The sequence below is a fragment of the Aethalodelphis obliquidens genome, unplaced genomic scaffold (genome assembly GCF_003676395.1).
Source record: "Aethalodelphis obliquidens isolate GAN/ISIS:26980383/991018 unplaced genomic scaffold, ASM367639v1 scaffold103, whole genome shotgun sequence".
Lineage (NCBI taxonomy): Eukaryota > Metazoa > Chordata > Mammalia > Artiodactyla > Delphinidae > Aethalodelphis > Aethalodelphis obliquidens.
This window is the reverse complement of record NW_020838047.1, coordinates 577,680-592,263: the sequence shown is the minus strand read 5'-3', so window position 1 is coordinate 592,263 and position 14,584 is coordinate 577,680. Positions and strand designations below refer to the sequence as shown.

General features: G+C 42.0%; 1 protein-coding gene across 6 annotated transcripts in view; it reads left to right on the top strand.

Annotated features, from left to right (window-relative positions):
• CLCN3 (Cl-/H+ antiporter 3) overlaps positions 1–14,584 on the top strand; it is an 83,354-nt gene that overhangs the window by 53,787 nt on the left and 14,983 nt on the right. For all 6 annotated transcript variants that reach the window (XM_027096527.1, XM_027096526.1, XM_027096531.1 and 3 more), the window contains 7 exons: positions 3,251–3,350; positions 4,648–4,835; positions 5,819–5,941; positions 7,106–7,312; positions 9,418–9,498; positions 10,432–10,977; positions 13,153–13,339. In XM_027096527.1, coding sequence (XP_026952328.1) covers positions 3,251–3,350; positions 4,648–4,835; positions 5,819–5,941; positions 7,106–7,312; positions 9,418–9,498; positions 10,432–10,977; positions 13,153–13,339 — 1,432 coding nt within the window. The remainder of the gene's footprint in view (positions 1–3,250; positions 3,351–4,647; positions 4,836–5,818; positions 5,942–7,105; positions 7,313–9,417; positions 9,499–10,431; positions 10,978–13,152; positions 13,340–14,584) is intronic.

The following is a 14,584-nucleotide window of genomic DNA, read 5'->3' as shown; positions in this document are numbered from 1 at the left end:
TCTCTAGTTGCGGTGAGCGGGGGCTACTCTTCGTTGAGGTGCGCGGGCTTCTCATTGCGGTGGCTTCTCTTGTTGCGGAGCATGGGCTCTAGGTGCTCAGGCTTCAGTAGTTGTGGCACGTGGGCTCAGTAGTTGTGGCTCACAGGCTCTAGAGCACAGGCTCAGTAGTTGTGGTGCACGGGCTTAGTTGCTCCGCGGCACATGGGATCTTCCCTGGCCAGGGCTCGAACCCATGTCCCTTGCGTTGGCAGGTGGATTCTTAACTACTGCACCACCAGGGAAGCCCCCGAGAACCACTGTTTTAGTCCAGTGTGCCTAAATCACACACACTATAAATTCCATACCTTGTGTGATTGTTAGGTAAACACAGTTATACTTGGAATTATATTACTTTACAGAGTCACTGACATATTCAGGGAGGGTTTAAGTGTGTTCTCAAGTGAGGGGTAGGAAAGGGTCCATAGATACCGTGTTTATAAAATTATAGAGAAAACTGAAACTAAAACCACAACACATCCCTTTTTTTCTCTGGTTATGAAAGTAGTCCATGGTCCTTGAAAACATTTCAAATAATATAACAGTAAGTGAGGTAGTCAGTGAGTGTCCTAGCTATTCACATCAATCATCTCTTTCTAAGTAAGTCAAATATCATTTTCAGTGCTTTAATATATGCTTATATAAGCATAAAACTCTGTTAAAGCTGGGAAGTTCTACATGTAGATGTTCTTACTGTTGTTCTTAAAGCATCAAATTAAAAAAAAAAAGTTTCTATATTAGTGCGTATAGCTATCTAATTCCTTTTTCCCCTAAACTTTTAATTATCCTTGTAGCCCTCCTACCCCAGCTTATTTTTATTTTTTTGCGGTACACGGGCCTCTGACTGTTGTGGCCACTCCGTTGCGGAGCACGGGCTCTGGACGCGCAGGCTCAGCGGCCACGGCTCATGGGCCCAGCCGCTCTGCGGCATGTGGGATCTTCCCGTACGGGAGCATGAATCCATGTCCCCTGCATCGGCAGGCGGACTCTCAACCACTGCACCACTAGGGAAGCTGCCCCCGCCCCCAGCTTATTTTGAAGCAAATTCAGCATTATATCATTTCAAATATTTATGTCAGTATTTCGCAGGATGGTAGCAATCTAATTCTCATTCCGTTTTTATTTATTAGCTTGACTTTTTCTATAAAGAGAACCTTCCCACACCAGTTACCTGGATTCCCTCAAGTTCGGGTTGTTCAGAGAAGGGAGGAGGTTTGACACCTCATGGCTCCCTAGCATCCTCAGAGTTGACCAGTGAGGTTTTGGTTTGCTTGTTTGGTTGCTGTTTCTGTATCTTCATGGGCCTAAACATATTTGATGTGTTTTAATCATCACAATTATTATCCTTATTGATGCCCATGTTATTCCATTTCTGACCAGTGGCAGCCTATTTAGGTTGGTGTGTGAGTCCTTTGGCCCGTGCTTAGTAGACTTTGATGTATTCTGGGAAGACAAGTTAATCCTGGCTCATGTTACACGTTTCCTGCACCGAACCTGGACCTCTCCAAGGAGCTCTGGTTCCTTTGAAGGAAAATGGTACACAGGCATCCTGAGCGCTGGAGGCTCTTACTGCTTGCAGGCTGGCCATTGTTTCTAGCCTCTTAAGTTTAGAGGAACCTTCTAATTTAAATTAAATGCTGTAGGGCTTTCATTTGACTTGGAGTCCTTAAGCCTGTATCTCCTTTCAGCCAAGCCTAGAATCTCAGCGTCACATGCATTGTTTCTCCTCACAACACACACACAGCAGATGTGTTATTTCAGAATAACGCTACCAACACTCTCGCCAGCAACATGCTTACTGAAGAGTTTTAGTGTTTTCTTTTTTTACGATACTTTTTTGTCCTTAGTGTTTAACCCACTAGGGTTCCACATACAAATTACTTTCTTTTATAGTCCCTGCACCTCCCAACTTATTGCCTTCCTCCTCTTACAGGTAATGATTCACACTTTCAATGTTATGTTTTGTCCCTTTATTTTTTAAAATGCAAGCATATATATTTATTTATTTTTCTTAGATAAATGGTAGCATCCTATACACACTTATACCTTGCTTTTCTCCCCCAAATGATACTGCATTTATCTCATTCTTTTTTAATGGCTACAGAGTTTTTCATGACATAGATGTACTGCAGTTTATTTAACCAGTACTATATTGATGAACATTTAGATGATTTTCAAATGTTTACTTAATGTTATATCTCATTAAACATTACAGTTATTCTTAGTTAGAGGAAGAAGAAGCAACATGAGGTTTATTGTTTTTGAAAGGAATGACCTACCTTCAATTCTAAAGAATGGTTAATATCTGTGATTGGTTGCTTATAATATAGAAGGAATAAAATTGCCGCATTCAATTTAGAACTTACTGAGTCTTTTGAATGGAGCCTTGTGGCTTGAAATAGAGCAAATGTTTGAAATAGGCCAGATCATTGAATTCCGGCTGTAGCCCTCCCGTGGGATGAAGGAGCACTGAAGTCCTGGCCCGAGAATGTGGCTTTGTAAAGCAGCCGTGGTAGTAGGACAGAAGAGGTTTGGGCAAGTTAGGGATCGTTTCTTGGGAAGAGAGGAGAGACTTGCCCTCTTGTGTCTTAGAGTGAGATCTGGAAGTCAAATCTGTTGCCGTCCCACGAATCTTACCTCCTGTTCTGTATTTGTAGAGGACGTTTCTGCCTTCCACAGTGACGGGACCCTTCCCCTGGGATTGGAGTGCTCCTTTCTCGCATATTACGGGCCTACACATTTTGGCAGCCCCTTTATTCACATGACTGCTTTGTACTGCATTTATGGGCGTAGTACTGTTACTCACTGACCTTACCTTTTAAAGACCATTATGTTCCACTTAACTGCTAGAAGCAGAGAATGAGCAGGGAATGGCAGACATTTCAAGCTATAATGTCTTATTTCTGTTAATATAAAAGATGTATACCAGCGAAGATTGATTCAGTTTAACACAGTCTGTGTCAGACTTTATGTGGTTTGTGGACCCCTTTGCTCTCATCCTGTGGTTCTTGTTAAAAATACAGATTTCTGGGTAAATGCTTGTCATCTGGGTCGCAGGTGTCTGACCTCCTGATTCTGCCCCAAACTCACTTATCCCATTATTTAGTTTAGAAAGTACTGTTCCATGTATAGTAACTGAGAAAATTGTTAGATTCTAGAACTCTGGCTTCTGCTCGTAGTTTGAAAAATGAAGCATAAACATTTCTAATTTCAGATCAACAGCAAAAAGAAAGAATCAGCATGGGAAATGACAAAAAGTTTGTATGATGCGTGGTCAGGATGGCTAGTAGTAACACTAACAGGATTGGCATCAGGTAAAGAAAATTTTTAATGTAACCCTTTTTTGGTTAACAGGATAATAAACGGTTCTCCCCTCCTTGCAGTTTTTTTTCAGGTACTTTTCGATTTTTAGAAGCATTTGTTTCTTTCCTTCCAAAAAATCTTCTTAAATATAAGACTAGGAGGCAGGAGGCGCAGAGTTCTATCCTTGGCTCTGTCAGCGTACTTGTCTATCCAATTGGGGTGACCTTTCTCGCTCTGTTTCTTTATCTGTAAAACACATGGTTTGGACCAGATGATCAGTGAAGTATATTTTAATGTTAACATCACAGTAAATAGCTAATATTTATTGAGTGCTTCCTGTGTGTCATACACTGTTCCGAAAGCTTTACATGTGTGTAAACCTCATGGCAGTCCTATGGTCTGAGTCTTAACAGCCGAGGGGACTAAGCACAGAGAGCTTAAGCGACTTGACCGAGGTCATGTAGCTAGAGAGTCGGCAGGGCACAGTCAGAGCCCACACTTAAGCTCCGTGTGGGCTGCACCGCGCCCAGAGGCCCTCTGGGTGAGACTTTAATAGCAGTTGAAGATGTGAAAACAAACACGAAGGGCTGTTTTACTGACTTTCAGTTTCCACTGTGGAAGATTCTGTCCCCAAGAACACAAGGGAAAGTTAAAATTTGTGTAGAGAGTAGAGGCAGTCTGATACCCCTTATTGGCTGGCCACTGTTTATGTGACCCATTGATCTTTTTATATGAGAAGGCTCTAGATTTTGACCATAATTTGTGTATTCTCTGTACTCTGTCAGTAAGATGATCTTGGTATATTTGATTTTCTGTTAAAAGAAAAAAAGAAACAAACCTGATAGTCTGTCACAGTAATTCATTAATGCCATGAGTTTCACTAATTCTAACGGATATTCCATTTTAACGAGCTTGAGATCCTTTGTAAATCTACGGATTAGGTTTCAGATTAAAAGACACCAGTAAAAACTATGACTTCACAACCTGAGATGAGCCCCTCCTGCCAGGTGGTTGTCTTTGGAAGATTCCGACACATTTTAAAAATCACAGTGAATTTTAATGATGTAAGTAGTTTTAATTTCAAGCAAAGAATAACAGTTTTATTTTAAAGAATAGCTATTTACACTTTTTAAAAAGTAATAGAAACTTATTTCTAATATGATTTGAAATCTTAAATTTGTGTAGTATTCTCTTTATGACCCTTTATTTGTAGGGAGTCCCCAGCTTTCCTTGACCCTTTTAACCTGATAGTTCTGGGCTCCCCAGAAATGGACTGCCTGTTTTCACCACCTCCAACATTTTTTCCAGGGGCATTGGCTGGTTTAATAGACATCGCCGCCGACTGGATGACTGACCTCAAGGAGGGCATCTGCCTTAGTGCACTGTGGTACAACCACGAACAGTGTTGCTGGGGGTCTAATGAAACCACATTTGAGGAGAGGGATAAATGTCCACAGTGGAAAACCTGGGCGGAATTAATCTTAGGGCAAGCGGAGGTGAGTCTTGCTTTGTCTCAAAGTGAATTAATAATTGATACCGTGAAATGAGTCTCCAATTCATTTAATTATAGAATTAATCACGTTAGATGACTGCAGCTGCATTAAAGGAAAATAAAGAAAGAAATGTAATAGGATAGAATGGAAAATATGAGAATACGTTGCCGTGAGTAAAATGTAGGTACTGTTTCAAGAGGCTCTTCTATTAACTGCATAGCCACATACAAATCTGCTGGGTTATGACGTAAAATGTATTTCTTATTGTAGAAAAGAAGTGCAGTAGGAGCTGTGTAACCACAAAGTGCCGATTAACATAGTACATCACAATGGTTTGGGAAGTATGAATTATGAAAAATGTTAGTGAAAATAAGCCTTCTGACTGGAGATATCTTGCAAAAATGCCGAGATTTTTCTTTGTGGCATGACAGTTTTTAAATGAGTATTTTACTATTGTTGATGTTCTATAAAGAACATTTCAGAAGTTAGAATATTATATTTTATATATATATACATGGTTACATGGTAAGATATGGATATGTTTTTTAAATTTTGTCATAGGTGAATTTTAGCACTAAAAATAACATATCTGCTGGTGAGATGGGCAGTATGCTGTTTCTCACTTAATCTTCAGGAGAATCGCAGCAAAATGAAATCTGAGTGTGAAGGTAGTTTTGTCTTCACCAACTGTTTCCAAAAAGTGGTTTGTGGGTTGGCGGAGATTGAAGTGCAGCCGAGATTCTTGGCAACAAGACTTTGAGGATCAGGATGAAGCTAGGAAAAATATTAAATAGATGGTCTCCTTGGTACGTATACAAATATGTTTTTAGACTCTACCTAAATATTTCGTTCATGTAAAGCTTTTATTATTGTGGCAGTAAACCAGGAGGCTTCTACAAGTTTTACCCAAGCTGCTTAGGTGGCAAGCACTTGAATTAGTGACGCCCGTAAATTAAGTTCATGCTATTGAACTGTTTGTTTCTTAGGGTCCTGGTTCGTACATCATGAACTACATAATGTACATCTTCTGGGCCTTGAGTTTTGCCTTTCTTGCCGTTTCCCTGGTGAAGGTGTTTGCTCCGTATGCCTGTGGCTCTGGGATTCCAGAGGTAAGCCATGCAGTGTTTAGTGTCATCAACATTTTGCAGTTGTGATACTTATCTTTTTGCCTGTAGGGGGGAAAAGTAGTGGTTTTTCTGGGGAAGTGGTTTGTCTGTAATATGAAAAAGAAAATTTTTTAAATGTCAGCTGATAGTAGACATCGTTGAAAGAAATTCTTCCCCATACTCATTTCATTGTTTGCTGTGGAGGTTGATTTTTTTTCCTCACCACTAATTTCGCACATGACTAAACGAATGTCAGCCCTGAGCTAAACATCAAGAACCTGGAAAGTATCTTGCAGCCTCAAGTTCTTTGGTGACTTAGTTGATGTTTTGCTCATTATGAACTGGATTTGATTACGTTCATTTTCTTTTTATAACTATCTTTTAATTAGATAAGTTAATAATCCTTGAATTTGGCAGTTAACATTTATAACCCTTCTGTACTTTAAAATAAATATTTGATCATAGTGGGTCCATAGTACAGACTTCTGGGTTTTATTTTTTATCAACAGTGACTTAAAGAAGAATATACTTAGGATTGAACATGATGTGAACTTATTTCTTTTCTTTTCCCTTTTTATTTTTCTGTCTCAAATAAGTTACTAGCTCTTTCTAGTGCATTGCTTTTAAAAACAATTTTAGTGATTTTAAAGCTGTATTAATTAAGAATATCTTTAATAAGGAGCAATGCTGTGTAGTATTCAGCAGTTGTCACTCATCCTTCTTAATATATAGGAAAATATTACACAATATTACAGTACTCTGAGAAGGCACAATATCTTTAAAGGCAAGATATCTTTATTTCTGACACAGAATGTCTGAAATGTATCTAACTTTATTATATGTCTGTAACAGAAATATCCCACTTTACCATTTGCTGGTTATGTAATTATACCCCTTGCATTGAAGTCTGTAGCCCCTTAACATGGCCTGGTATTTTAGTTTTGTTCATGAGATAGGGTTGCCTTCTATCCTTGCTGGGGAAGAGAATTAGAATACGTTACAGATTTATTACATAGAGCGTAACAGTTCAAGCTTTCAGAAAATGAATTGTGAATCTTTCCATTGTCCACCAAAATTTGCAGGGTGAGTAAAACAAGAGAGTAATCTATTAGTTAAGGTCTCATGTTTCTTACAGGAAATTAAGCTGCCTTGATCTTTCCTTTGTAGATTAAAACTATTTTGAGTGGATTCATCATCAGAGGCTACTTGGGAAAATGGACTTTAATGATTAAAACCATCACATTAGTACTGGCTGTGGCATCAGGTTTGAGTTTAGGGAAAGAAGGGCCCTTGGTACACGTTGCCTGTTGCTGTGGAAATATCTTTTCCTACCTCTTTCCCAAGTACAGCACAAATGAAGCCAAGAAAAGAGAGGTAAGCGTCTTCTGTTGTTTGACAGACGAACATCTGTTCCATAGACTTAATCAGTGAAGAATCTCCTAGTGTAAGGATCACATTGGATACATTCTGTATTCAGATTACAATTTTAATGTGTTCTGAATGATCTCCAGAATCTGTCTGGAGTCCATCCCCAGTGCGGCTCACTCCTGTATTTCAGGGAGGTTTAGATGGCCTGGTGTCGTTGGTTTCAGCTGCATTTCACAAAGATTTGCATTTGTTTTTGCTTTGCCTGACACCTCTCCTCCTCTGGAGTGTTTCCCAAATGTAACATTGTTTTACTCCTGTTTCTCTGGATCAGTGTTTCTCCTGGGGTGGGCCATCTCACCAGCTGTTTTCCTCTGGAGGAGGTTTCTGATGCCCAGTGGGAGAGGTGTGTCATCTCACAGAGCTCTCTGGCACCTTAGGGAAGCTCGAAGGGTCTTTAACCTCCTGAGGTTACATCAGAGATTCACGTTAAGGGGATACAGGACTTCGTCTTGCCTGAGATCTTCTAGGAGACCTTTAAACTTGATATATCATAGAGTTCCCCTGAGGTTTCTAGGTTGGTGTGGATATTTTCTAGAAGAAAAGTGGGCTCCTGGGACCTTCTTATTAGCTCTAGACTTTGGGAGCCCAGTCCCTTCCTGTTTCCCCAGTCTCAACTGCATTTGTCTACCCAGTGTAGTTCCTTTACTTGCTATTGTACCTTGACATTTGTGGAGTACGATTTTAATTTTTATTTATTCATTATAAGTACAAAAATTTATTTATTAGAAAATATTATAGAAATTAAATTCACCCAGATTTTAATGTGCACACTGTGAAGATTAGTAATGTTTATGACATTAACTTGATTCTGACACCTTGGCGCGTAAATGACTAGAGTTCACACGTTAGTTGAAAGCATTTAGGCTTCGTATTTTGGCCTTCTTCCCTTGACCACTTCCTTGACGTGTTTAAATTAAGTGATTCTTAGATATTTATGAAACAGACGAAAACATCTGTGACTTTTAAGTATGTGGGTGCTAGCTTGATTGTAAAATTCTATTATATTAAACAGAGAATCAGAGAATTCAGTTAAGTCTGTTGTCTGCAATCCTGTTGGTGGAAAAAAACACAAAATAGTAAGTTAGATTTGCTCTCCCTCCTCCCCCAAATAAGCAGTCTGCCTTCTAAAGCCGGGTACAATTTAATTAAAACAAGAATTTGTTCATTTTTAATTTACCAACTACTGACTGTGGAGCCTGACTATGGAGTTCGTGCTCTTAACACTTACAATTTAATTTTTATTATTTCAAATTTCTCTTTCAGAGATGTCAGAATTCACCATTTGAGGAAATGCTTTGGTAGCCTCAGATATTTACTGGAGTAAAGTAGTAAAAGGAATAAAGACTTAGAAAAGTACTTGATTACCAGTAGATGCCCAGTGACTTGATATGTGTGTTTGGCTTCGCCCTGGTGGGAGGTGGGCAGCGTTCAGTGGCCGCCTGGGGACTGGAGGGAGGACCGTGAGTGCTGTTTCCTCCTTGCTGTGACCTGTGCTGGGCGTGTGCCCTCGGGTGGCCATGGTTTGTACCCTCACCTGAGGCTCCCAAGGGGGCAGTAGCGGACTCTTCAGAGGACTTAGGGAACTGAACCTGTAGGGAGCTCGATAGGTTTTAAGTTCCCTGGACATTTCACTAGGATGTGGGCTAGAGTAATTATTAATGATGCAGCAGTGAGCTCCAAAATCTGAAGAAATAATATCCTGTTTAAAAACAAGCAAACAACTGTCTCCACTGGTCTCTCCACTCGTGTCCTCAAGCACACATCTCGAAGGTTGTCTGTGGTCATTGCCTTTTCTTTACATCCTGCTTATTACGTTGGTGTATCTCGCACAAATGTGTTTTGACTGGATATTGAATATGAGAGTGACCTTTCAATTCAAGCAGAAGAGAAGAAAATCTTTTTAGAAGAAATGTTTGTCTTTGCTTGGAGAGAGGGAGACATGCGAGTTAAATTCAGAAGGGCATTTCGAAAATTTGAGTAACATGAAGAATTTGTGTTTGGTATATTTGAGTTTATAAGAACATGTGAAATAACCCGCATCCTCTTTGTAGGTGCTATCAGCTGCCTCAGCTGCAGGTGTTTCTGTAGCTTTTGGTGCACCAATCGGAGGAGTTCTTTTCAGCCTGGAAGAGGTAGGTTAAAAACAACCACCACCAGCAATTAAAATTATGTTTAATTACCATTGCACATGTATTTCGGCACACTTTTCAGTTTTATAGCTAGTGTAATAGATACAGAATTTGCTTTTACGTTTTCAAATTTATTTTCATACTTATTTTTCACTCTTCCTTACATTAAAAAGTCATGAAAAGTAATATGTATGTTCTTTATTGAGAAAAGTCTTTCAAAATATTATTCATGTATAAAAGGTTAGTGATTATTTAAAATTTAACTTTGTTGAAGATAATTAAGGGTAAGCACAAATAGAAAATATTGGAAACCATCCTCCTTGGCTAAATTATAGCCTTGTTTTTATTTAAAGGTTTTTAATCAGTTTCTAAGTCATCTTTTTAAGTTTTTCTTGTGTGATTATTTCTGTGGCAGTTATTGATGTTTAAGGAAATAATCCTAGTCGCTTCAGTGGAATATTTTGTTTTTGTGTTCTCACTGGTGCTTAAGAGTTTTTACACATTGACACAAAAATGTGACTTAGAAATGTTTAAAATTTACTTTTCTCTCCCAGTTGTTTATGTTCTTCTTTTTGCTTTAATATCTAAGAGGGAAATTAAATACTTCTTTATGAACTAACAGGAGTTGGTGGTGGTACATTTATTCTTAACTACCATGATTGAATTGGCATTGAAGCTCATTTTAAAAATAACACAAGGCTAGGTATCTTAAATAATTAGTAGACATTTATAATCAGTTGATACTGTGAATTAGTAATGATGTGATAGCCAACGTTACTAAATAGTGGTATTTTTCTTATCACGGTAAAATCCATTATATGTACATTCTAGCTGCAGCAAAATTTAGAGTGTTGATATTTACCGTTCAAGTTATAACATATCAGAACTATCTTATAAAATTACAGCATTAATTTTTCTTTTCCTTTTTTTTTTTAGGTTAGCTATTATTTTCCTCTAAAAACTTTATGGAGATCATTTTTTGCTGCTTTAGTGGCTGCATTTGTTTTGAGATCCATCAATCCGTTTGGTAATAGCCGTCTGGTCCTTTTTTATGTGGAGTATCATACACCGTGGTACCTTTTCGAACTGTTTCCTTTTATTCTCCTCGGGGTATTTGGAGGGCTATGGGGAGCCTTCTTCATTAGGGCAAATATTGCCTGGTGCCGCCGACGCAAATCCACCAAGTTTGGAAAGTATCCTGTTCTCGAGGTCATCATTGTTGCAGCCATCACTGCCGTGGCAGCCTTCCCTAATCCCTACACGAGGCTCAACACCAGCGAACTGATTAAAGAGCTCTTCACAGACTGCGGCCCCCTGGAATCCTCTTCTCTCTGTGACTACAGAAATGACATGAACGCCAGTAAAATCGTTGATGACATTCCGGATCGTCCAGCAGGCCTTGGAGTATATTCAGCTATATGGCAGTTATGCTTGGCACTCATATTTAAAATCATAATGACCGTGTTCACTTTCGGTATCAAGGTAGGTGCTCCCGTGAGGTGATGTGTAAGTAGTCCTGGCGTGTTCAGCACTTGTATGTGGAATGAGAAATGAAAGTTTTATCTGAAGATGGTTGCTTCGTAAATGTAGGCTGAAAGAGTTATCTTTTGGGTTCAATTTTTAGTAACGAAAAGAAGAGTTTTTTAGGAGATATTGTTGAGCGTGGTATCTCTTGCTGGGTTAACAACTTACCCCAAACCCAGCAGCTTAAGAGAACCGCTTACTGTGCCCTTGATGTTGGGTCAGTAGGATGGGAAGGTCTCAGCTGGGCATATTGTGTTCGTGGTCAGTTCCACGGTTGTCATCAAGACACGGCTCGGCTGGTCATTTCAAAGCCATTCGTGTGTCAGGTACCTGGGCTGAGCAGGTTCAGACAGCTGGCCTCCTGCACTGCCTGTCTGTCTCTGGTTTTTCCCTCGTGGCAGCCTCAGGGTGGGTAGATTCCTCACATGGTGGCAGTTCAGGGTCCCCAGAGCATGGTTCCAAGAGGACCGTTTCTAACCTAGGCAAGGATGTCCTGCAGCACACCTCCTGTTAAGTCCTGTTTCTCTGTGCGGTCACAGAGGCCCCAGGTTCAGGGAGGGCACACACACTGTACCTCAGAGTGGGAAGGGGTGTCAGAGAATTGATCATCATGTTTTAAAACCATTTTTAGTAGCTTCCTGTTGCTGCTGTGACAAATTACCACTAAATCACGTACATTTATTACAGTTCTGGACTTCAGAAATCCAAATTGGATCTCCCTGGGCTAAAGTGAAGGTGCAAACAGGGATTCACGGAGGTTCTGGGGGAGAGTCTGTCTTCTTGCCTTTTCCAGCCTCCACGTGCCTTGGTTCCTGGCCCCCTTCCTTCATCCTCAGAGCCACGGCTGGTCAAGTTTTTGCTTTATCTCAGCATTCTGAACTCTTCTAAAGCCTTCTTTCACATTTAAAAAGCCTTTGTGATTACTTCAGGCCCACCCATATCTTCGGGGTAATCTCCTGTTTTCAGGTCAGCTGATTAAACAACCCTGCGGCAGACGATTCCCAGGAATTAGGGTGTGGGTGTTTGTGGGGAGCCCTGGCTCTGCCTCCTGTATCGCTGTGGGATGTTGGCTGGAGAGGCCCCTGTGGGCTCAGAGCTCAGTCACTAGGCCTGGGGGCACCAGGCCTTTCCACCCGGGGTTTCAGGCAGCTAGGCCTTGTGCCCTGGGACATTGCTTCTTTTGAATTTATGAAAGTGAGAATAACATTCATCAGTTAGTCATTTGCCAGAGATGTAATTCTTATGATCGTCAGTGATGTGTGTGGGAATCAGATGTCTGTCCTTCGGACCCTTGTTCTTTAAAGGCCGGCCCCTGCGGCTGATGCAGCTGCTACCATTCACTAGTGACACAGCACTGTGAGCCACGGGAGGACAGCTGCAGCTCAGCAGACTGCAGCGGCAGCAGCCTTTGAACCACCGTCTCTCTCTTCTGTTGTGCTCTGCCTTAGTCCGCTGGGCGTAAGGGTTAAGTGATAGAAAAGCCCTGAAGTTTCCCCTTTTTTCATGGTGAATCAAGTTAGAAGAGCCACTAAAGCCCCCACTTCTGCAGGGAGTTTGCTCTGTAAATCCAGCTTTCTCCCGCAGAAGCCAGAGGCAGCGGGCAGGCCGCCAGGGCCCACGTTGCCCTCCACTCTGGCTGAGGGCATACCTGGTGGGAGAGTGAAACGTCTGTTTTGATCCCTTCTACGTGCATATTCTTTTCATGACCTGACACAGTCGTCAACACGTATTGCTCTGTGCTGGGCTCGTTTCGTGCCCGGCAGGTTGGAGCTGTTGGTCTTTTAATATTGGTTAAATAGTTGGTCTGTACTGTTCCTGGTTTCCTCACTAAATTGAATCCAGAAAACTGTGCGCCTTTTAATCATTTCACGTATGTGTGTATGTAAGGGACTGGCATGAAGAGACCCCTGAGCTAAAGGAGAAATAACTCTTGGGTCACCTTCTCTTTGGGCTGGGGAGTGTGGGTTGTTACTTTGTAACTGAGCTGGTGGGATTGTTGCCCTTACATTTAGAACAAGGGTTTGCTGTAGTTCCCTTTGCACCAGGATTTTGCGTTGTGCCTCAAGGCTTAGACCGTAGGTCTGGAGCAGGCGCGCGGAGGACGTGCCTCACCGAGCGCTTGCCCCGTTGCAGGTCCCGTCCGGCTTGTTCATCCCCAGCATGGCCATCGGCGCGATCGCCGGCCGCATCGTGGGCATCGCAGTGGAGCAGCTGGCCTACTATCACCACGACTGGTTCATCTTCAAGGAGTGGTGTGAGGTCGGGGCCGACTGCATCACCCCCGGCCTTTACGCCATGGTCGGCGCGGCCGCGTGCTTAGGTAACGGGGCCCCCGCGCGTGCGCGCGTGTGTCTGTGGCTGAGAGAGGAGCGGGGTGGGGGAGGAGGGCACGGCGAGGCACGTGGCCTGTGCGGCACTGGTTTTCATCTCGCCAGCCCCTGCACACTTGTTAATGCAAAGCCGTAGGAGCAGTTAACATCTTTTTAATATCGCGTGATGCTGTAGGGCAGAAAACATCTCACTACAACAGAGGCTTGATTTGAATCCTGGCCAAGGAGGTGTTTGTTTTTTCGTTGTCGGGGTGCTTGCCTTACCTGCAGCCCCTCTAGCGTGGTTCCTGGGTTAGCACTCAGCAGAGCTTCGGGGTACCTTTACTCCGCCTCTGCAGAGGTTCCCCGTCAGCCTTAGTAGAAGGTCCTTTAAGATGCATTTACAGCCGAAGGAGAAAGCTAACTAGTGTTCTAAGGCAAAGAAAAGCAAAATGTCTGCATTACATTCTTAAGAGTTGTCCTCTTGGACATGAAAAATCATTATTTTATTTTATATTTAAAATGTCAACTAAACTTTGGTTATAATATTTAATTATAATTGGTATTTTGACTCAGTTTTGTTCAGTGAGCCAGAATTGTGTAGTTATTGATCTTCCAAAGTGTAATATTAAATGAAAGAATCGTTTTCTGCAGAGCAGCAAGCAGGCATCCACTTTGTGATGAGCGCCGCGCGGCGAGCGGTACAGAAAGAAATGTGAGCGTGGGCCCTCACCTCGCGAGACGCGGGTCGGGGGACAAGGCCTGCGCTGGTTAAACGGAGGAGCACCGCACGGGGCGATGGGCCCCAGCGCAGGAGCGTCGTCATGGGCCCTGCGGGGATCCAGAGGGAGGGTGGCGGCAGGGGCTCTGGAAGAGGAGCAGGGTTGGAAGGAGCTGCCTTTGTTGAAGAGGAGAGTGGTGTGCAGGCAGCGGGGTCGGGACGGGTGAACTCGGCACGCGGGGGCCTTTGGAGAGCCTGGCGGTGTTGGAGTAGAGAGTGCATTTTGGCCACCTTGGGAAAGAGAGGTGGATTGGTGAGAAGGAGGCAGTGACTTATGTCAGGATGAATTTCTATTTGGAATCGGTCAGGTCCGTGGCAGGGTTGTGGCTTTGCCATTTTTAGTGGGATGATTTTGGGAAAATTCCTTTACTGCTTGATTTTTATCTTTCTTATCTTTAAAATGGAAATAATAGCTACTTATTTCCTACAGTTGTTTTTGAGGATTATGTAAAATTAAATGCATATAAAGCTGTTT